The sequence below is a fragment of the Delphinapterus leucas genome, chromosome 1 (genome assembly GCF_059928025.1).
Source record: "Delphinapterus leucas isolate spDelLeu-1000000601 "Yukka" chromosome 1, BTC_Dleu_Yukka2, whole genome shotgun sequence".
Lineage (NCBI taxonomy): Eukaryota > Metazoa > Chordata > Mammalia > Artiodactyla > Monodontidae > Delphinapterus > Delphinapterus leucas.
Genome location: NC_143129.1, coordinates 41,910,986 through 41,934,177, shown reverse-complemented (window position 1 = coordinate 41,934,177; position 23,192 = coordinate 41,910,986). Strand labels below are relative to the sequence as shown.

At 41.6% G+C, this 23,192-nt stretch overlaps 2 protein-coding genes across 7 annotated transcripts in view; both read right to left on the bottom strand.

Annotated features, from left to right (window-relative positions):
* Positions 1–1,966: 1,966 nt before the first annotated feature.
* C4BPB (complement component 4 binding protein beta) lies at positions 1,967–21,661 on the bottom strand. 2 transcript variants are annotated; one of them, XM_022593568.2, is made up of 6 exons: positions 21,553–21,661; positions 20,824–20,994; positions 18,897–19,073; positions 15,012–15,105; positions 13,004–13,127; positions 1,967–12,026 (listed from the first exon to the last, which is right to left on the bottom strand). In XM_022593568.2, the coding sequence occupies exons 1-6, from the start codon at positions 21,608–21,610 to the stop codon at positions 11,883–11,885; spliced, it is 768 nt and encodes a 255-aa protein (XP_022449276.2). In that variant the 5' UTR covers positions 21,611–21,661; the 3' UTR covers positions 1,967–11,882. The 2 variants fall into 2 exon arrangements, with proteins under 2 accessions (XP_022449276.2, XP_022449277.1); XM_022593569.2 differs by lacking the exon at positions 1,967–12,026 and adding an exon at positions 12,052–12,250.
* The window catches only part of PFKFB2 (6-phosphofructo-2-kinase/fructose-2,6-biphosphatase 2), a 31,972-nt gene continuing 30,372 nt past the window's right edge, over positions 21,593–23,192 (bottom strand). For 3 of the 5 annotated variants that reach the window (XM_089908865.1, XM_089908874.1, XM_089908856.1), the window contains exons 14-15: positions 22,210–22,395; positions 21,648–21,752 (exon numbers count right to left, since the gene is read on the bottom strand). In XM_089908865.1, coding sequence (XP_089764991.1) covers positions 21,702–21,752; positions 22,210–22,395 — 237 coding nt within the window. In that variant the 3' untranslated portion in view covers positions 21,648–21,701. Of the gene's footprint in view, positions 21,753–22,209; positions 22,396–23,192 lie in introns of all 5 variants that reach the window. The other 2 variants (XM_089908851.1, XM_089908881.1) reach the window with 1 other exon arrangement.

The window sequence follows — 23,192 nt, the reverse complement described above, 5'->3', positions numbered from 1 at the left end:
AATAAACAGTATACCTTAAATTTACATTAGAAATAGTCTCTGTCCTCAAAGGAATATATGAAGTTAAGTCCCAATGAAATACTAAATTTCATCTTTTATTCTGATATTTCTGTTAGATCCACACGATTCTTATGCTCCACATGTGTCCATAATTCATACTAATTGCATATCCATTTAGATAAAGGGAGTCCCCTCAGTATTTCCCTCAAAGATGTTTCTGTCCCAAACTGAGGGGAAAAAAGTTCATAGTGGCCCTTCACACTATGTGGAGGGCCCCAACTTCTTCATTGAGCAAGGACTCATCTAAACTTATCTTTCTAAAACTCAGTTCTCACATTCAGTCCTCCACCTGCTGTCAGTTGTGGGCAACTCCACCCCACGTACATCCTATCCCATGAGCTCTGGACATGGCCACTAGAACAATTCCACCAAAAAATAAGTTTAACCTGTTGAACAATTTATCAAATACATTAGTTACTAAAAATATGTTTGCAGAATTTGTACTGAATGAATTGAGAAGAGCCAGGACCAGGGTTCTGAGCCCCTTTCTTGTTTCCCCCTCTCTCTTTTCCTAATACCTCCATCCTGATCTCTAGTCTCTACTCCTTCTGTGCTAGCAGTCTCATGAGACTGGAGACAGTTGCAGGTAACAAAAATACTGAAAATGCTGCTTCAAAGAACATATTCATTCGCTATGTTCAAAAAGAATATTTATAATCATTGAATGTATTCAAAATGAATATATCTTAGAACAACATTAAGTAGATTGATAATGTGATAAATTCAACAGATCGATTTCAGTGAACTGATCCTTCAGGAATGGGCATTCACCAAACTGGTTTCCAGTGATTAACTTTTTAGTTATAATCCAGCTGGTCTGGACACCCTGGATCCCTGACATTTCCAAACACTTTCTTACCTCCTACCCCTGCCCGTATCATCTTCCCTCTCACACTTGCCTCTTTAATTCCTACTTATTCTAGCAGTCCCTTCTCCAATGTCCCCTCCTATCCTCCAGACCAGACTCCAACTTCCAATTACAATTGAGTGTTTATAACTCTGATTCTGACTTAACTGACATCTGAAGTCTGTCTTCCCCACTGGACCATAAGTTCCTTGAAGTCAGAAGGTGGGCTCTTAATCATGCCCTACATGGTACCTAGCGCCGTGCCTCATTCAAAGGGCTCAATAAATGTTTGTTGAATTTACACTCAAAAGCACCTAGTGCTAAAATATGTTTTAAAGAAAAATAACACTGTTCCATATCTATTCCTACAGTGTTCGCTGTGTCAAGGTCAGATTTTAGCTGATTTTTAAAAAAGGCACATCTTGGGCTTCCCTGGTGGCACAGTGGTTGAGAGTCTGCCTGCCGATGCAGGGGACACGGGTTCGTGCCCTGGTCCGGGAAGATTCCACGTGCCGCGGAGCGGCTGGGCCCGTGAGTCATGGCCGCTGAGCCTGCACGTCCGGAGCCTGTGCTCCTCAACGGGAGAGGCCGCAACAGTGAGAGGCCCAAGTACCGCAAAAAAAAAAAAAAAAAAAAAAAAGGCACATCTTAATAAGAACAGACCCTAGCGATTTTACTCTCAGCTATTCCCCATCCTTAACCCGAAGTTATCATATCATCAACCATAAAACATAGGATAGTAAGGAGGGAAGGAATAAACAAACACCACAGGTTATGACAGGAGCTAAAAGGCAGCCACACACACAGACCCTACCCTGCGGTGAGGGATTCACATCATGCAGTCTTGTAACAGGGCCACAGACACAGTGCTGGGGACACAGCAGGATAGTATGTGGCCAGACCCTGGGCATGGAATCAGACCCAGGCCATGCAGGTTCAAACCTGGTTCCACCACATGGGAACTGTGTACCCATGGGCAAGATACTCAGCCCTCTAAGCTCCTCTAAGCTTCAATTTCCTTTTTCATAAAATAAAAATAACTACACAGGTCTCCCAGAATTGCTGAGAGGGCTTGGTTTGGTGCATGGACCGCACATAGTAAAAATTCATGAGAAACGTTAAGGAAAAGGGTGACAGAACTGGTGTTGGAACGTGATTCTGACAGAATGAGAACTCCTAGAGTCAAAACATCATCATGATAATGATATAAAATTATAATGGCTGCAATTCCAGGGAACTTTAGCTAAGCCCTGGTGAAGAGGAAAACACGCTGGACTTGGGCCAGGAGTCTTGGTCAGGTCTTCACTGTGGCCCGTGATAACAGTGAAACCCAGTGTCGCACCCAGAGCAGCAAAGCTGGCACCCACGGCGGGGTCCATCCTGGGCTTATTCTTCCCTCACCAGGATGTCTTCCTGGAAGGAACTCATCCACCCCATGACTTTGACCATCATCCATGAATCACTCACAGACCTCTGGGCCCTGTTGTCTCCTGTAAGTGCAGAAACATACATGCTCCATAAGCTCAATTGTTAATAAAAAATCTTACTCTGGGGCTTCCCTGGTGGCGCAGTGGTTGAGAGTCCGCCTGGCGATGCAGGGGACACGGGTTCGTGCCCCAGTCCGGGAAGATCCCACGTGCCGCGGAGCGGCTGGGCCCGTGAGCCATGGCCGCTGAGCCTGCACTTCCGTAGCCTGTGCTCCGCAACGGGAGAGGCCACAACAGTGAGAGGCCCGCGTACCGCAAAAAAAAAAAAAAAAAAAAATCTTACTCTGCCCTATTACTTACCACATGTCAATTTTGAGCCATTCAGGCCTGCCTCCTTTACTCTTGTTGATAATTAGAAAATTCCTGTGCTGAGCCTCATGACTTCTAAAAGTCAGTGAAAGAAATCTCAGCAAAATAAGAAGGAATTATTTTCTCTTCCCCTGAAGCTACAGAAAAGCAGATATCTACATCATAAAATTGACCTGCAAATGTTATATCTAACAAAGGAGATTGTTTCTCTGCCACTTGAGCATAGTCTTCAACCCTGGAAAAGTCTATAATTCTGACTGGTTATCTTAGCAAATTATTTTTTGTCTTGGATAATATTTAAATTAACTATTCTGTTTTTGAAAGTTATAAATACTTGTGCGTTTTCTTTGCAAATCCAAAAATAAATTGCTACACTTTCTTCTTCACTTGAAATCCTGAATGTAAATTAAAACTTTTGACTGTTGGATTTCTTTTTTTTTTTTTTAATTTCAGCTTTATTGAGACATAGTTAAATTGTAAGATACTTAAAGTGTACATCATGGTGATTTGACAAGCGTATACATTATAAAAGGATTTCCCCCTGCTCCCCCATCTAATTAATTAACACATCCATCACATCACATATTTATCTTTTCCCCACAGTTTCATTGAAAAATAATTGGCATACATCATTGCATAAGTTTAAGTTGTACAGCATGAAGATTTGATTTACACATATTATGAAATGATTACCGTAATAGGTCCAGCAAACGTCCATCTTCTCATATAGATACAATAAAAAGAAAACAAAGAGGACTTCCCTGGTGGTCCAGCATTTAAGACTTCTCCTTCCAATGCAGGGGATGTGGGTTCACGCCCTGGTTGGGGAACTAAGATCCCACATGCCCTGAGGCAACCACCCGGAGCCCGAGCACCACAGCTAGAGAGCCCACGTGCTGCAACTACTGAGCCCACACTCCACAACAAAGATGCCCCGTGCAGCAACTAAGACAAAGATCCCCCGTGCAGCAACTAAGACCCGATGCAGTCAAATAAATAAATATATATATACTTTTTTAAATGTAGTAACACTTAAAATTTAAAGAAAGAAAACAAAGAAAATAAAAAGGAGAAATTTTTCCTTGTGATGAGAACTCATGATTAATTCGCAACAACTTTCCTATATATCATGCAGCAGTGTTAGCTGTAGTCATCATGTTGTACATTGCATGCCTAGCACTTATTTATCTCATAACTGGAAGTTTGTACCTTTTGACCACATTCTTCCAATTCCTCCCCCCACCCCACCCCCACCCTCCACCTCTGGTAACAAGAAGTCTCTTTCTATAAATTTGTTTTGGGTTTTTTGTTGTTGTTGTTTGTTTGTTTTAGATTCCACATAGAAGCGTATCTTCTTTTTTTTTTCTGGAAATAACATTTAAGTTCTACTCTCTTAGCAAATTTCAATTGTACAATACAGTGTTATCACCATGTTTAACATTAAATCCTCAAATCTTCTTCATCTTATAGCTGAAAACTTATATCCCTTTACCAACCTCTCCATGTTTCTCCCACCCCCCAGTTCCTGGAAACCACTTCTTAGATTTCTTATTTAAGCAAAAACCAAACAAAAACAAAAACCCTTTTTCAAAATTTGTTATAATACGACTCAAGGTTCAGCTCGGTATTTCCAACTGCTTCATTTGTATCTCCCAGGCACCTTGAATCCAACATATCCCAAACTAAACACACTATCTTCCTTTCAACACTGCTTCACCTTTGCTTTCTGTCTCAGCTAAGGTAATAATCACCATCCAATCTCCCAGACTAGAAACCTGAGTCATCCTAGCCTCCTCTCGCTTGACACCTTTCCATATTCAGAGTCACCAAGTCTTGTCCCATTGGCTGTAGCAACACTAGAATCTGTCATTCTCTCTTATACCCACTTCCATAGTCCTGGTTTATGTTCTCCTAGTTCCCTTCACCCCACCTTCCACCACAGCAAAAGCCTTCAACAACTGTAAGCCACCTTCCATGTTGATGCAGTTATATTCCTAAAAAGCAATTTACTTAAAAATATCCATGATCCCCAATTCTCTAGGTCCCCACAACTCTCCCAACTCTCCCTCTACTTCTGCTCACTTAAAACATTGTGCTTCAACCACATGCAAGTGCTTACCTTTCCCAAAACATATCCTGGAACTTTCTAAACACCTTCAAGCGTTACCGTATGATGTCTCTTGTACGTGAATACTCTTACCTCCAGCCTCCCCGTGATGCACTTTCCAGATCAAATGCCACCTCCTTGGTGAAGAATTGCCCAACCCTCTCCTCAGGAAATATAAGTCTCTGCTATGCCTCCCTAATACTCTGCTGATACCTTCATTGTAACACCACACTGTATTGTAACTATTCACTTTTGCCTCTTGTACTAGATTATAGGTCCCTTGGAGACAAAGAAGGTGTTTATTCAGCCTTCCACTTTCTAACCCAATATTAACTGGCATAATAATAGTTATCCAATAAATGTGAAATAAATGAAATTTAATTTTGTTTTATCTTCAGAGTGAGAATGAATAAATGAAATTTAATTTTGTTTTACCTTCAGAGTGAGAATGACTAAATACCTACTGAGGACCAAATGAAATAATATGTAGGAAGTGCTTTATAAACTTTGAAGAGATGATTCAGTGATTCAACTTCCCTTACTAGTTCTCAGGATGTGCAGTGGCTCAGTGGGCCAGGTGTAGCATTTACAGTTCATCATCATGACCCACTGTGGTCCCTCAGCAGAGCCAGCACAGGACTCAGCAAACCAGAGTATGGAGATGGAGCCTAGGACTTGTGAACTGAGGAGACCTGAATTTGAGTCCCAGCAATACCAGTCAATTTCTGTGATCTTGAAGAAGCTACATCAGCTCCTCAGATCTCAGTTTCTCATCCTTAAAATGATGACATTAAACTTGGATTATCTTTCTATTCCCTACAAACCCTAGAATTCTGTAATTGCCCACTGAAAATCTAAGACTTCCCTAGCAAATGCCCTCTTATTTCAATGACATCATCACCTTTTAAATTCATATAGAAATGAAACCAGCTCAAGAACTATAGGCACCATGGAGGGTCTCTTATGAAAAATGCCATTGGCACTTGCCAAGGCAGTACAATTTGAGAGCCTCAGGGAAAATCCTCAGCCTCCAAATTTCTCCTCCCATTAGAGATTACTTTTTAAGTCTATGTATTTATTTTATCTAAATTCCCTTTTTAATAATTCAGATACCTCTGGAAAGAATTAATTTTTCTCCAATCTCAGGTGGAGTGTCTCCTGACTTACACCTGCAGTCTCAATCACATAACTTTCAGACTCCAGAAAGAACTTGCTTCCACAAAATTCTCTTCTTTCCTAGAATTTCTTTATCTCTCTATCAGCTCCTTCCTTCTGTACCCATATTATATTCAAATGTATCTCTACACTTAATACAAAACTTCTTTGATGCTTCTTCCTCTTCTGGGCACTCTACTTTGTATTCTCCTTTAGTACTACATTTAGGGATAGAACAGGAGTCAGCAAAGAGAAGCGTGGTTGAAGAATTAAAACTAAAACCAGGGAAGTACTACGTCTTGCCCAACCAAGGGAGAAGGGAATTTCAAGAAGTGAAGTTAATCAACATTGCCAGATTCAAAAAGTGAGGGAGAGAAAGGAGATGAGGACAATAAAGGCTTCTAGCTTCAGAAACTAACTGGAGGCTGACCAATATCCTCCTTATGATTAAATCTAAAGGTCTTTGCTATCAGTGGTGGAGGAGATGTAGAGGGGTTAATAAAATCTCTAAAGGAAATTGCACCAATTTTCAGAATGTAGACTCTGAAAACCAGGTCTCCTGTGGCTCCCTTTGGGACATCTGGCTTACATCCTGCCTCAGCTGCCCTACGTGGAGAGGTAGTAAAGGATTAACAAACACACTCAACTTTTAGATGCAATAATAAGAGCATCTTCTTACTTCTTTTTTGCTTCAGTGTATTTTATTAGTATGCATTATTATTCCCCTATTTATAATAGAAAATTGAGGCTCAGTAGGGGTTAAAAGTACTTTGCAAGTCACACTGTCCCCTAATACAGTATCCCTGAAAAGATTTCTGTTGAAAACACCCCCAAGTTTGGTCTCTGCCTTATCCTTCTAATCTTGTATTCCTTAAAGGGCCAAACTACGAGCCTTTCCCCCAAGGTGTCCTGGATACTCCACTGACCTGCAGGTAGCCGAGGAAGAAGACTCTGTCATCGTGCCTTGAGTAGCTTGTAAGTGAGGAAAACTGCTTTGTTCTGTAATAGGCTTAGTTCCTCCCCAGATAAGAGTTTACCAGAACACCCTGAAGCTGGCTGGTAATTGCTCCACCAAAAAGTCCCTGAATTCCAGCCATGTGGTTGGCTGTTCAGGGACGGCCAAATAGAAATGGATGGGCAGAGACTCCCTACTGGCTCAGTGAATGATTAACAGCATAAGTAAAGCAACCGTGTTTATCTAATCACCTTCCTCTTCACTAGCCCTCTTTCTTGATAACATGTCGCAATTGTTTACTTTCTCCTCTGCCAACCATTTCCCCTAAGTGGAAAGGTAATATAAATTTGACGCCAGAGTTCTTTTTTTTCCTTTTATAAACAAAAGAGGGTTATACAAGATGCAAACCAGCTAGCCTGGAAACCTTAGATACTGCAGGATTCAGACTAGGTCCACAAAAATGATCCACTTTCTGTGATTCTAGGTCCAGCAGGCTTTCTTTGGGTTCAGGGACAGATGACCTTCCCCTGTACTGGTCTCCAGCCCACTCCAAGAAAGTACAGAGGGTGCTAAGTTGCTTGGCACATGATCAGTACTCCAGAAATACATGACCTCCAGAAGTTGGTCTATCACTGAGTGCTCCTCAGAAGGATGCAACAAAGGGCCAGCCGTGTTTGTTATCACATGTGGTCCTAAGAAGGACCACAAACCCTGACATTATCCAATTAAGCTCTTAATCCTCAGGATTAAGGTTTGTATGCTCAGGGGACTGCTACTAAAGAGCAATTCTTCCTGACCACTTCACCTTTTCTGTAATAAACACCAAAAGTCCTATAAAGTTTTCAGAAAAGGAGTTGAACCACAGCAGAAGATTTGACGAAAGATAGGAGATTTGAGCAGGGCTTTGAATGAAAAGTGGAAATTATTAGATGAAAATGAGAAAGATACTAGAGGTAAAGAGAACATAGACCAGGAATTCCCTGGTGGTCCAGAGGTTAGGATTTGGTGCTTTCACTGCTGGGCCCAGGTTTGAGCTCCAGTCGGAGAACTAAGACCCTGCAAGCCATGTGGCAGGGCCAAAAAAAAAGAGAGAGAGAGAAGCGTTTAAGCATGGACCAAGTCACAAAGGTGAGGCTGATTTGATGATTTTTGATTTGACAAGAATGAGTATAAAAGAGGATACAAAACTATGCAGTCTTGAGAACAAAGTTGGAGGAAATATAACCTTTAAAGCTGGGTCTTCAAATACCATTTCTCAATCAGCTGGAATCCTTTTCTTTACTTGCCATAGTGACTGTTCCAAATTTTTCTCTCCAGGTCACCAAATTGTCTTACTCTCAGCAGATGATCTTGCCTCCTACTTTACTAAGAAATCATTCCACGTTAGCTTCTATCTGCCTCAGATTGTCTTCCCTATTCACTCCTGTTTCAGAAAAGGTTTCTTTTCTTTCCTTCCTTATTTTCAATGTATCTTCCATCCGGAAATGTTCCCTCAGTCTTGCCAAAACCTCAAATTCAAGTTTTCTTCTGCTGTGAGATGTTGAACTGCTCAAAAGAATCTCCTATGTTTCCTGCCTACTTTTTCTCTATAATCACTCCCCACCCCTCCCACTGTGGTCTTCAATCTGGCTTCCTCCCACCTTTACTGACACACCTCTGTGAGCTGCGCCCTTGTCTCCAAATCCAAAATTTCTTTAACTCATCACTTACGACTTCTTGGCAGCCTCTAATGCTGCAGATCATCTCTTTTCTGAAACTCTCTTCTCCTTTGGCTCCCATTACCCTAAACATTCCTGATTTTCCTATCTTACTAACTGCTCTTTTTTCATTGTTATTACCTGTCTTCCTACTTTTCAACCCTAAATATAGATAAATCCCAAGTCCTTCCTTTTAAAAATGTTTCTCTTTACATCTATCTTACCTGTTCTCATGGCTTTAACTATTCCCTCTAAGAGGGTTACCCCATAACTACATCTTTATCTCTCATTACTCTCCTAAACTCAGACTTACATTTTTCATTGCACCTTTATACTCAACAAAGGAGAACTTCTCATTTCCTGCCCAGAAACTTTACCTTCTGACCCCAAGATTAATCCAGCCTTCCTGGAATGGAATTTCAGCCTCACCTTTAAACACTTCATCTCCCTCATCCTCCAATGTTCAATCAGTTAACAAGTTGTTTTGATCTTGCAATGTCTCTCAAATCTGCTGTCTCTCTTCTATTTCTAATGTCATCAAAACAGTTCAGGTCATCATTGTCTCTCGGGTAGATCTATTGCTATAGACCTTTCATTGGTTTCTCTGTCTCAGTTCTTTTCCTACTACACCTGACCTACATACTGTTGTGAGAGAAATCTATGTTCTGTCCTTATCTCTTCCTTGCTTGAAAGTTTTCCATCTCTACTCACTGCCTACGAAATAAAGCTTAAATTCTCTAACTTGCCCTTTAAAAGCCTCCATAAACTGGCCTTTTTTTAACATCTTTATTGGAGTATAATTTCTTTACAATGGTGTGTTAGTTTCTGCTTTATAACAAAGTGAATCAGTTATATATGTTCCCATATCTCTTCCCTCTTGCGTCTCCCTCCCTTCCACCCTCCCTAACCCACCCCTCTAGGTGGTTACAAAGCACTGAGCTGATCTCCCTGTGCTATGCGGCTGCTTCCCACTAGCTATCTATTTTACGTTTGGTAGTGTATATATGTCCATGCCACTCTATCACTATGAATGAAATTTTAGTCAATTTAGATTAATCGTAGGAGTAGGAGTTTAGATTAATCGTAGGAGTAGGAGTAACCATTTACTTGGTTAAAAAGCTTATGACTCTCATTTGCAACAATATGGTTGGACCTATAGGGTATTATGCTTAGTGAAATAAGTCAGGCAGAGAAAGAAAAATACTCTATGTTATCCCTTGTATATGGAAACTAAAAAAATAAAATAAATGAATGAATATAACAAAACAGAAACAGACTCACAGATATAGAGAACAAACTAGTGGCTACCAGTGGGGAGACGGAAGCAGGAAGAGGCAAGATAGGGGTAATAGATTAAGAAGTACAAAATACTATGTATAAAATAGTTAAGCAATAAGGATATATTGTACAGAGCATGGAAATATAGCCATTATTTTTTGTAACTTTAAATGGAATATAATCTATTAACAATTGAATCACCATGTTGTACAACTGAAATTAATATAATATTGTGAATCAACTCTACTTCAATTTTAAAAAAAGCTTATGACTTTTTACTACATTTCTCAAATCTTCTTTCCACTTGGAACATCCTTCTCCCTAATCTTTGTCTCTAAATCATAATCACTTTCAAGGACCCAAAAACCCATGCCGTTTGGGCTTCCCTGGTGGCGCAGTGGTTGAGAGTCCGCCTGCCGATGCAGGGGACACAGGTTCGTGCCCCGGTCCGGGAAGATCCCACATGCCGCGGAGCGGCTGGGCCCGTGAGCCATGGCTGCTGAGCCTGCGCGTCCAGAGCCTGTGCTCCACAAGGGGAGAGGCCACAGCAGTGAGAGGCCCGTGTACCGCAAAAAAAAAAAAACAAAAAAAAACTGTGCCGTCTACCTTGACCATTTTCGTGCCTCGTCCTCCTCTTAAGACAGAAGTCAGCCTCCTCCCATGCAAGCGCCCATAGCAGTTTTCATGAGAGGGGTGTGCTTCATTTTAAACACACTGAATTAATGATATGTATATATGTGTCTATTAACAGACTGTAGCCTACCCGAGAGGCTGTTTCTTGTTCTCCCTCATAACTTCCCCTAGAGATTTTCCATTATTTCAGGCTCTTTTCTGTATTTTGTTTGTATTTTACCAAGAGTTCCTATGCGTTTGGAGTAGAGGTCAGAGTCAGAGACGGGAGAAGCTTGTCATACCAGATCGGTATAAAATCTTGACAAGAAAACCTAAGGATTCTTATTTCTTTTGCCCTCTGAAAAAAGAATAAGAAAATATATTCAGGGCTTCCCTGGTGGCGCAGTGGTTGAGAGTCCGCCTGCTGATGCAGGGGACGCGGGTTCGTGACCCGATCCGGGAGGATCTCACATGCCGCGGAGCGGCAGGGCCCGTGAGCCATGGCTGCTGAGCCTGCGCGTCCGGAGCCTGTGCTCCGCAACGGGAGAGGCCACAACAGTGAGAGGCCTGCATACCACACACAAAAAAAAGAAAATATATTCATATGTGTTGCAACATCTCAAACTGAAAAAAGAATAAGAAAATATATTCATATGTGTTGCAACATCTCAAATTGAGGGCTAAGTTTCATCCAAAAGGCAGTGAGCAATATTACCACAGAAGGTTTGGAAACGTGGTTATATAAACAGGATGTCTGGGAGATCCAGGCGAGAGTTTGGGTTCTAACTCTACTTTTGTCTCCATAAGTCATTTTAAGGCTATAGCTGTTCTGAGCCTGTTTTCCCAAAATGAGACATTAATTTTTGCATCATAAGTTTTGATTAATTGGGGGTTAATTTTTGTTAATAATTTGCATCTCATTTTAAAAAATGAAACAGTAATTCCCTGGCAGTCCAGTGGTTAGTACTCCACGCTTTCACTGCCGAGGGCCCAGGTTCAATCCCTGATTGGGGAACTAAGATTCCTCAAACCCGTGCGGCACCGCCAAAAAACGAAAAGAGAAAAAAAATAAGGCATGTACCTTAGCTGTGATCTGAGCTTCCCATTCTCTTTCAGACAGGAAATTAAACCTTTCCCTCCCCATTAATGCGTTTCTAATTCTGGTCTTAGACAATCACCACACTTGGTCATTCTACATCCAACACACACGCACACACACACACACACAGACACACCCCATGTGTCATGCAACTGCAGCTGGTTACTATGAAGTTGCATTTCAGCCCAAAGAAAGAAAAATCTGAAACCAATTTCAGAGCCAAGAGGAAATTTTATTCATAGGAGTATTTCTATTACCCAGTCTGCTCAGACAATGTCAGGGCAACATTTTTGTCTTCAACTCAGCTTTCCTTATTTCCAGAGAACATTGTACTTTCTCCATCATTAAGCCACTTTTCTTTAATCTTTGTGTAAAGTTCTCTATGGCTTTGCAAAGTTCCTTACTCTCCTGAAAGGCAAGCTGAAGAAAGAACATTTTTTGAAGTTAACAATTTAAGAACTGAGACTCAGCTCTATACTCGGAAGCTAATGAGTAGTGTTTAGGTGCCCAAATGGGGGCTCACAACAAGGCTAGCTTCAGTACGGATCTGGGTCTTCAACATGATGAATCATTTAAATTTGTAGGTTGGCTGGGGGCTGCCTAGGGCCCCTTTCAGGATGTTGCCAAGTGTCCCTCTCTTCTCCCTGGGGTACAGAGATATATATAAAATCTTGCAACTTGGTGTGTCTTGGGGGAAGTTATCACTGCCTGCCCCTGGGGTACTTTTTTATTTTCTGAAAATAAAATTTAGTGGCTTAAATCTACTTGTCATCTCAGTAATAAATATAGACTAAGAGAGGAGTCTCAATGAAAATGGATCTGTTCAGCATTTTTGTGATTTTTTTTGAGGTCTAGAAAAAGTTTAGAGACTTTTTGCAGCAATACTTCCAAGTCTAAGACATAAGTTTATGTACCTTGCTCTTTATATATTTTATTTATTTATTTATTTTTGCGGTACGTGGGCCTCTCACTGTTGTGGCCTCTCCCGTTGTGGAGCACAAGCTCCGGACGCGCAGGCTCAGCAGCCATGGCTCACAGGCCCAGCCGCTCCACGGCATGTGGGATCTTCCTGGACCGGGGCATGAACCCGTGTCCCATGCATTGGCAGGCGGACTCTCAACCACTGCGCCACCGGGGAAGCCCTACCTTGCTCTTTAAAGCACATGAGACAACAACCCCTACCAAAAGGGCCTCATGAGGTATTAACGATGGTGGAGAATGGGAATTCATATACAAAAACATGAGTTACTAGTTTATAGGCCCCACTCTACAATCAGGCCAAGACCAATCCATTCAAAGACATTCCAAATTGAACAGCTATTTACTGAGCATATGCCAAGAGCGACACCAGGCCCTGGAGGCACAGCTGTGAATAAGACAGAAGAGTCCACTCTTACCAGTGCCTTCTCCAACTCCAACTCAGCTGGTTTGGGAGCTTCTCGGATCAACTCACAGACCGGAAGGGTACTGCTCCACTCCCCATCAATGCACTGTCGCTGCTGTGTGCCCACCAGGTAGTACCTGGACGCAAGTAAGAATGGCAACAACGTTTACACTTCCACTTCTTGAACTGGGCAACTAAAGCTGGTTTTATGTAACAGTATTTCAGTATTTCACACTGTAATAGAATCTACTTTTCTGCCCCAGAACCCTAATGCATGCTTAAGTTATCTCAATATCACAAAGCAGTCATAAAGTAAAACCATTCTCCTGGGGCTGGAGAGGACCCAAGTGATGAGTCAGACTGTAAGACATGGAGGAGTGAAAAACTCTAAATATGTGTTTTTACACACACAGTTTTTGGGTGGGAAGGGTGAGGGAGGAACCTCTTCATTGTTCAGTACTTTAAAAAGGCATCTGTCGGGCTTCCTTGGTGGCGCAGTGGTTGAGAGTCCACCTGCCGATGCAGGGGACACAGGTTCGTGCCCCGGTCCAGGAAGATCCCACATGCCGCGGAGCGGCTGGGCCCGTGGGCCATGGCCGCTGAGCCTGCGCTTCCGGAGCCTGTGCTCCGCAACGGGAGAGGTCACAACAGTGAGAGGCCCGCGTACCGCAAAAAAAAAAAAAGCATCTGTCATCTATGCTCTAAAAAGGAGTAGAAAGCTAGAGACAGCCTTCAAATAAATCTTGGGGAACTGCTTAAAAGGAGCCTCAGCTCTTAATCAGAAAAACATGAGAGTTGATGGCAAAGTGCATTGGAGGTAAATAATGAGATTGAAATGCCAGTGAGGTCACATGACTCTGAGTTAATAAGATTGAGGCCAGGAAAAGAAAAGGTTAGGAGATCTGTAAGCAGGTGACCAGGCAGTCTAAGTTAAGGTTAGACTTTAATTACTATGCCCTAAGAATCTCTACTCTAAATAATTCTATTTCTGTACTTCCATATATTCTGTGGTGGGTTTTTTTTTGAGTTTTTTGTTCTGAGACTGTTTAGAAAAACATATTTTTTTTGCGGGGGTGGCTGCATTGGGTCTTTTGCTGTGCGTGGGCTTTCTCCGGTGGTGGCGAGCAGGGGCTACTCTTCGTTGTGGTGTGCGGGCTTCTCATTGCAGTGGCTTCTCTCGTTGCAGAGCACAGGCTCTAGACGCGCGGGCTTTGGTAGTTGTGGCACATGGGCTCAGTAGTTGTGGCACACAAGTTCTAGAGCGCAGGCTCAGTAGTTGTAGCACACAGGCTTAGTTGCTCCGCGGCATGTGAGATCTTCCTGGGCCAGGGCTCGAACCCGTGTCCCCTTTATTGGCAGGTGGATTCTTAACCACTGCACCACCAGGGAAGCCCCAGATAAACACACATTTTAAATATTTTATCTTGTCTTAGCTAAGAGAAAAAAGAGTGATACTTCTATTAGGATAAATAGGAGGATCAGTCTGTCTTCTAGGGCTTGGGGAGAGCTGGCAGTGGGCTAAAGCAGCTCTCAAAATCAGAATGTGTAGGACTTCCCTGGTGTCACAGTAGTTAAGAATCCACCTGCCAATGTAGGGGACACGGGTTCGAGCCCTGGCCCGAGAAGATCCCACATGCTGCGGAGCAACGAAGCCCATGAGCCACAACTACCGTGCTTGTGCTCTAGAGCCTGCGAGCCACAACTACTGAGCCCACGTGCCACAACTACTGAAGCCCGCAGGCCTAGAGCCTGGGCTCAGCAACGAGAGAAGCCACCGCAATGAGAAGCCCAAGCACTGCAATAAAGAGTAACCCCCGCTCTCTGCAACTAGAGAAAGACGCAACGCAGCCAAAAATAAATGAATTAATTTTAAAAAATGTTAAAAAATCAATTCAAACAAATATATATCAGAATGTGCTAGGTAATCAGGGGACTAGGCTGAGATAGACTGGGTCTTTTCCAAAACAAGGCTACTAGTCAATGGGCAAGTTCTCATATTTAAAAGGCTGCAATACACTTACCTCGCTTCACAGTAATAAGTAATGGTAGATCCCGAGTTGAAATCTATTCCTTCAAAATAGCCATGAGTTGGATTCTCAGGAGGGCCACAGTCTCCTGAGAGACAGGAGTATAAGAATGACAGCTGTGAAGTCCTGTAATGCTCAATTAACAACGCCAGGCCCCTAAGTGCAACTGTGTAGTCCAGCACCTGCCACCTTCACAAGCCCATGTGGGATCTGGGACATGTTCTCCATTCATTTCCTTCTGGTCAAATCATATTTATCCATGAGAAAGACTCCCTCCCCTGGCTCATTCTATGAGTCATTAGTGATGTGAGAGTACCTTGTGATTGGCAGGAACTTGAGGAAGGGAAGGTTAAGTTGTAGAGATGCTAATCGTCAGTGTACAAGAAGGGAAAAATTAGGCTATAGGTAGAGATGGAAGAAGTAACTCCTGAAACAGTAAATAGTGTGAACTCAAATGGAGGTTGACTACCCCTGTGTGACAGTTGTTCCATATGAGAGATTCAGCAAAAAACGGAGAACAGAGCTGTGAGGAAAGAGGATGAGTCTGTAAAATTATGGAAAGAGAGTCGGACAAGGTACTAGATGTTGTGAGTTTTGGTTTTGGCTCTTCCACTGACCACATGGCATGAAAGAAGCCATTTTACCTTTCTCAGCTTCCTTCTTTTTAAATTAATTAATTAATCAATTAATTTTTTTTTTGGCTGCATTGGGTCTTCGCTGCTGCACGCAGGCTTTTTCTAGTTGCAGCGAGCGGGGGCTACTCTTCACTGCAGTGCGCAGGCTTCTCACTGCAGTGGCTTCTGTTGTGGTGGAGCACGGGCTCTAGGCCCGCAGACTTCAGTTGTTGTAGCACATGGGCTCAATAGTTGTGGCTCTCGGGCTTTAGAGCGCAGGCTCCGTTGTTGTGGCGCACGGGCTTAGTTGCTCCACGGCATGTGGGATCTTCCTGGACCAGGGCTCGAACCCATGTCCCCTGCACTGGCGGGTGGATTCTTAACCACTGCACCACCAGCGAAGTCCTCAGCTTCCTTCTTAATCTATAAGATGAGCAGGCTAAATAATATTATCCCTAAGGTCCCTTTCAGCTCTGAGGTTATATGAGTCTAAACTTGTTGATCAAGATTAACAGCTGGGCTTCTTTGGTGGCTCAGTGGTTGAGGGTCCACCTGACGATGCAGGTGACATGGGTTCATGCCCCGGTCCGGGAAGATCTCACATGCCGCGGAGTGGCTGGGCCCGTGAGCCATGGCCGCTGAGCCTGCGCGTCCGGAGCCTGTGCTCTGCAACGGGAGAGGCCACAACAGTGAGAGGCCCGTGTACCGCAAAAAAAAAAAAAAAAAAAAGATTAACAGCTAAATTAAGAATAATTATGTATTTACTGAAACACAAAGTCTTCAAAACAAATAGATAACTAAAACAGCAAAGCATAAAAGAGCATGTATAATATAATACTATTTTTGTAAAACACAGGCACATACCAACATATATGAACAGAAAAAAAAAAGTCTGAAAATTATATACCAAAGTACTCTGTTATCTCTTGGTGGTAGGTTTGTAGGTAATTAAATGTTTTCTTCTTTTATTTTCTGTATTTTTCCACAACAGATGTATTACTTGAGCAGTTAATAAATAACTTTTAAAAGATCAAAACCTGAGTTCAAAAGTTGTGTAGAAGAAAGGAAAAAGAATTTCAATGAGTTGATTAAGGAACTCCAGTGTCCCAAATGGACACCTCACCAAAGATATACAGATGGCATATGAAAAGATGCTCTACATCATATGTCATCAGCAAAATGCAAATTAAAACAACAGTGAGATACTATTACACGTCTATTAGAATGGTCAGTCTCTGGAACACTGACAACACCAAATGCTGGGAAGGTTTTGGAACAACAGTATTCATACATTGCTGGTGGGAATTCAAAATGGTAGAGCCCCTTTGGAAGACAGTTTGGTGGTTTCTCACAAAACTAAATATACTCTGACCACATGATCTAACTCCCAAAGAAGGTGAAAACTTACATCATAGAAAAAAAACCTTCACATGGATATTTTTAGCAGTTTTATTCATAATTGTCAAAACTTGGAAGCAACCAAGATGTCCTTCAGAAAGTGAATGGATAAGTAAACTGTGGTACATCCAGAAATGAAACATTATTCAGCACTAAAAAGAAATGAGCTATCAAGCCATGAAAAGACATGGAGTAACCGTAAATGCATGTTACTAAGTGAAAGTAGACAAACTGAAAAGGCCACACAATGTATGATTCTAATTGTATGACATTCTGGAAAAGGCAAAACTATGGAAACAATAAAAAGATCAGTGGTTGAGAGGGGTGGGGGAAGTAAAGTGATAACAGAGCACAGAGGATTTTTAGGGTGTGAGAATACTCTGTATGAGATTATAACGAGGTACATATGTCATTATACATTGGTCCAAATCCATTGAATGTACAACACCAAGAGTGAACTCTTAGGTAAACTATGGACTTTGAGTGATAATGATGTGTCAATGTAAGCCTATCAATTGTAACAAATGTAGCACTCTTGTGAGTGACGTTGATAATGGAGGGGGGCAGGGGGGAGGCTGTGCATATGTGGGAACAGGGGCAATAGGGGGAATCTCTGTATCTTCCTCTCAATTTTATTAGAAACCTAAAACTGCTCTAAAAAAATAAAGTATTGAAATAAATAAATTTGCAATGTTAGATGTGTACCATTCCAAATGAGATTTTAAAATTAATTTTTTGTGTCCTATTTTTTAATTTAAAATTCTGGTTAGGAGTGCATTGTAATACCAAGTCTGCCCATCCAGGATCTTTTCTTTTAGTCATGTCTTATTTTATGTCCTTTGGTAAATTTTCCTATAGGCGTCATGAATGGAATTATTTTTACATTTCAATATCCATCTGATAACTATTACTAGAAAGTGAAAACTTGATTTTTCAATGTTTATTTTGTATCCAAGAATGAAGTTTTTAGTAGAATTTCTTGGATTTTTCAGGTGTATTTTGCAAATAATGATATCCTATGACTCACCAATCATTCTAGGACTCTATCCTATAGAAATAGTAGCATAGACATAAAGATGTATGTGTATAGATATATATATATATACAAGAACATTCATTTCATCATTGTTTGTAATAGCAAAAATATGGAAGTATAATAAATGTTCATCAATATGAGAGATATGGAATAAATCATGGCATATCCACATGTAGTTAAAAAGCAGGAGGTAGAGCTATACATACCGATCTGAAAAAGATTTCCATGTATCTTGTTATATGAAAAAAGAAGGTATTTAAAAAATATGTATAGCAAAGTCCCAACTTTGTAGGTATATATGTGTGTTGGTATGTGTGTGTGTGCATTTATTTAAAATATCTGTGTAAACATAAGAAAAAGTCATTAAACACATCCAACTAATTACCTCTGAGAGCTATGAACTATAGTGATAAAAGGAGGTATTTTCAACTCTTACTCTATGTAATTTTGCAATGATGAGTTATGGTCTTTTTTCCCCCTGTTTCTGTTTATCTTTCAAAAAATAAAGTTATCACATAATCTTGAAATTTTAAAAAAATATAGTCTGATGTCCCAAACTACCCTGTGTTAGATCTAGTAATACAGGAATCCTACTTGGGGCGGGGGGGGGGAGGCGGGGGGGGGGCGGGTGTTGTTTATTGTTTGGGTGCTGATCATTTCATTAGAATGCATTGCTTGTGTTGAGCTTGGCTCTTTCTTGGCTGCCTGCTAGATCCTAAACCCTTCCCATATACAAAAAAGAGGACAGTGTTGTGGGCATGTGGTGAATGGCTAGACTTTTACTGCCGATCAGTATCTTTGGGATTTACACTTTTTTTCTCTTATACTTACTGCTTTTGCAGACAGGAAAGGGAGGCACCCAGGTGTGGTTCTCTAGGCACCGGCTCCAATTGCTGCCCTTGAGGACGTAATGCTCATTGCACTTAAACGTGACAGTGTCATTCACGTTCACAGGCTCCAAGGAACTAAACTCACCATTCACCAGCAAAGGGTCAGGACAGTGGCCCACTGAAGAAGAAAACAGGCAGAGATCTGAAAGGGCTATGCGGAAACCTACTGCAGCAAAGGCTAGACCTCCTCAGGCTTCATCAAGAAAATTGAAAATGAGAAAGTAAAACTGCACCTTTTAATATGGACTGGTACATGGTACGAAACCATATCAATGCAGAATGAGAAAAGACTGGGTTGCCCTTAACTGTGGTAGAAAATGTCTTGATCATGCACAAGAGTGACAACTGACATTTGAACTTACTAAAATTAAGCACGTAACTGGAAATTACCAACAGCATGTTCATCGTTCTCTTATGTTAAGCATTGCTCAAAATTCTTGAGCCCACGTTTGAGGCAAATGTTTCCTTCCCTTTCATCCTGTCAAATACACACATTAGTCATCATTTTTTACTTTGTTTTCTTTTGTTCTGCCCAGGTAGAAAAACAGGAGAATACAGAGATGTGAATTTGGTTGTATGAATAAAGGATAAACATACAGGTGTGCTTTAGGTATAAAGGAGAACTTTACACTCTAGGTTTAAAGGAGAACTAATCCAGCTATTCCTAAAAACAGTATTAATAAAGAGAATGTGGACTAATTATTCTCCATCTCTACAGACACCACAAATGAGTTTTATGTACCTGAACAAATCACTTAGATTTCAGTTATCACATTTGTAAATTGAGAACATAAATTTTCCCATTTCAAAAATTATATGATGGGGCTTCCCTGGTGGTGCAGTGGTTAGGAATCCACCTGTCAATGCAGGGGACACGGGTTCGAGCCCTGGTCCAGGAAGATTCCACGTGCTGTGGAGCAACTTAGCCCATGCGCCACAAGTACTGAGCCTGTGCTCCAGAGCCGCGAGCCACAATTACTGAGCCCACATGCCACAACTACTGAGTCCACATGCCACAACTACTGAAGCCCGTGCGCCTAGAGCCTGTGCTCCACAACAGAAGCCTGCACACTACAACGAAGAGCAGTCCCCACTCACCACAACTAGAGAAAGCCCGCGTGCAGCAACGAAGACCCAACGCAGCCAAAAATAAAGTAAATAAAATAAATTTATAAAAAAAAAAAAATTAGGGGGCTTCTCTGGTGGCGCAGTGGTTGAGAGTCCGCCTGCCGATGCAGGGGACACGGGTTCATGCCCCAGTCTGGGACGATCCCACATGCTGCAGAGCGGCTGGGCCTGTGAGCCATGGCCGCTGAGCCTTCGCGTCCGGAGCCTGTGCTCCGCAACAGGAGAGGCCACAACAGTGAGAGGCCTGCGTACCGCAAAAAAAAAAAAAAAAAAAAAAAAAAATTGTATGATGGATGAAATGGAAATAAGATATATTTACTTCAAAATAATAATAATGCAAAGCAGAATTGTAGATTTAAAAAGTCATGTTGATCATACATATGAATTCATTTTACACTTCTGTCTTTTGTATATATTTAAAATTTTTCATAACTTAAAAATTTTAAAGCAATATGATATTAAACAAATTACAGCCCCCCCCAAAAGTAGTTTTAATATGTAGAAGAAATCCTTTCCTTCTTGTAGGGATGATTGCGTCTACTAATTCAACTAAATTAATACTAAGAGCTGATTATGTACCTACTAAGAGAAGTTCCACAACTAGAGTGCTTTAAAAATGTATTACTAGAAGTTGAGAATTTTTTTTCTTATAAAGTCTTACCATGGCCTACTGGAGGTACGATATGAAAGAATACAGAGGGATGACAAGGTGAACAAAGTAGCAGAAAGATCAAACTTACAGCGGCACTCTGGAGCAGAGGCATTCCATCCCTTAGATGCATTACAAAAAAGGGTTTTCTCTCCTACCAGGTGGTAGCCATTGTTACATAAGTAAGTCCCCAGAATTTGTCCTTCCCCCTCCTTTGCAACAAATATGCTATTGTCCACTGGGGGAAGTTCTGGACAGATCTCTGTTGGAGGGGAAAAAAAAAAAAACAGATTCGTTTGACGTATCACATGCCCTGAGGAAGCACTTACTAGATTCCCCATTCAAGTGTCTTTTGGCTTGATTATTAATTCTGATTCCTTGTACTCTTCCATGTCCATGTCCATCCACATCCCTTCCTGCCCAAGGATTCCCAAAGTTTTGTTTTCAAAAGAATAACAGGAGTTTTACTCAAGTTCAGCCATAAGTTATCCACTCCTAAAAAAAAAATCCCCTTTCCAAATAGTGGTCCTGGAGTTTATCATAAATAAGACCTCTCAAGATTTTGAAATTGGTACATTTTTTGTTCCCAGAACAGAAAGGGAAAGTAGCAGACAACGGCCCACTTCATAGAGCAAAATCATTAAATATTTACTACGTCCCTATTGAGTTCAGAGCATTAGGCCAAGTAATTTGAGATTTTTCAATGAAGGAAATATATTTTATAAACTTCAGTTTCATTAAAACCCCAGATAGAATGCCTCATAATCCACAAACTGATATCACATGCCTTACAAACTGAGGTTTAGAAAAGCATACGTACCATCTGAGGCAGAAATCAGCCACATATTCACAAGGCAGCACATAAACCAGAAAAACATCTTGCGATCAAAATTGTTTGACCTGGGTTGGAAATAACCCAGCCTAGGATCCTGGTTTAGATCAAAATAGGTCTTCTTACAACACTTGAGATCAGACCAACCACCTCCTTCCTAGAGAAGGGGTTGTCTTGATTTCTCTTCCCTGGAAGGAAAAAAAAAGTTTACAAGAGGAAATAAGAGTAGCTGTAAGGAAGTTGGTACAAGGAGGGATTTTGCAAAAACCCAAAGGGGTGATAAAAAAGAGTTGTCGGTTTTAAAACTCAGTTTCAGAAATAGCCCAAGTGTTGCTTATGTAAATCCAGTTGACCAGTCCCTTTGAACTGCAGGCTGATCCTTCCTCAACAGATTTGGGCCAAATGGTCTTGCCATGACCTTCACATCTGTCGATATTTGCCAGTATTTACAGTCCACCTTCTGCAACTCTCTCCAGCATTGTGGGTAGAGGCGGGGAGGTGGGGGTGGAGGTGTGCATTCCTTGTGCTTTCCCAAGTAAAACCCAACTCTGGGTGCTACCTCCTCCCCCGTTCTTAAATACCAGGTATCCTAAGACTGTAAGCAGCATTGAAGTCTAAAAGCTCAAGGAAGTCAACTAGCCTTACCTGTCTCCACCCTTCCAGACCATATGGCTTCCCAGAAAGGAGCTGGTCCTGGTGGATTCCAAACTTGAGAAGGACTCCGAAGTCCTGCAGCAACATAATGTCCTCATTTGCCAGCTCTGCACCAGGCTTCCCATTCCGTGGTCTTCTGTGCAGGATTTGACCTGAGTCCAGAGTCAACCAAATGAGCTAAGAGAGAGATGAGGGGAATGCTTTGGTCTTGGGAATGAAGCATGTAAAATTGCTTTTGGGTTCCCATAGCTTCTTATTCACGATGATTACAGCCATTAGCTAGTTGTCTGTGCTCCAATTACAAAACTGGGGTAAAATTCCTACAACATCTTAAGTTTAAATAAAATAACAAATATAAAGCATAATAATAAATATAAAGGCATAAAAACACAGTAAGGTCTCTAATATTATTCTCATCCCCACCCATTATCATTACTTTGGTTTTTTTGCGGTACGCGGGCCTCTCACTATTGTGGCCTCTTCCGTTGCGGAGCACAGGCTCCGGACGCGCAGGCTCAGCGGCCATGGCTCACGGGCCCAGCCGCTCTGCGGCATGTGGGATCTTCCCAGATCGGGGCACGAACCCGTGTCCCCTGCATCTGCAGGTGGACTCTCAACCACTGTGCCACCAGGGAAGCCCCATTATCATTACTTTGTAATGATTTGTTCATGTCTTTCTCCCACACTAGACTATGTTAAAAAACAAAATTCAAGATCTAATTGGCTTTATTCAACAATTCATTAATCGGGCAGCATCCCACCTAGTAAATACAAGGGCACTCTGAGGAGTTGTACAAAATGGAGGGTTTTTATAGAAGGAGAGTGGGGCAAGGAAGTTACTAGCAAAAGAAAAGGAAGAATTGTTTCAGGATAGGTCACCTTCTTTGGGGGAAAAAATGAGAATCTAATCATGCAGATTACCTCATTAGTGCTGACCAGAAAATTCCAGACTGGCCCAATTAAGAGTATATTCC

Bases quoted from the DNA above. Each gene is read 5' to 3' on its own strand.
- C4BPB (XM_022593568.2), bottom strand. From the start codon at position 21,610: ATGTTTTTCTGGTTTATGTGCTGCCTTGTGAATATGTGGCTGATTTCT. The intron at 15,106-18,896 runs GTAAGTATAAGA...CCTGTCTCTCAG, and splicing joins CTTTCCTGTCTGCAAAAGCA to GAGACTGTGGCCCTCCTGAG. The intron at 13,128-15,011 runs GTAAGTGTATTG...ACTTGCGTCCAG, and splicing joins ACTTATTACTGTGAAGCGAG to GTACTACCTGGTGGGCACAC.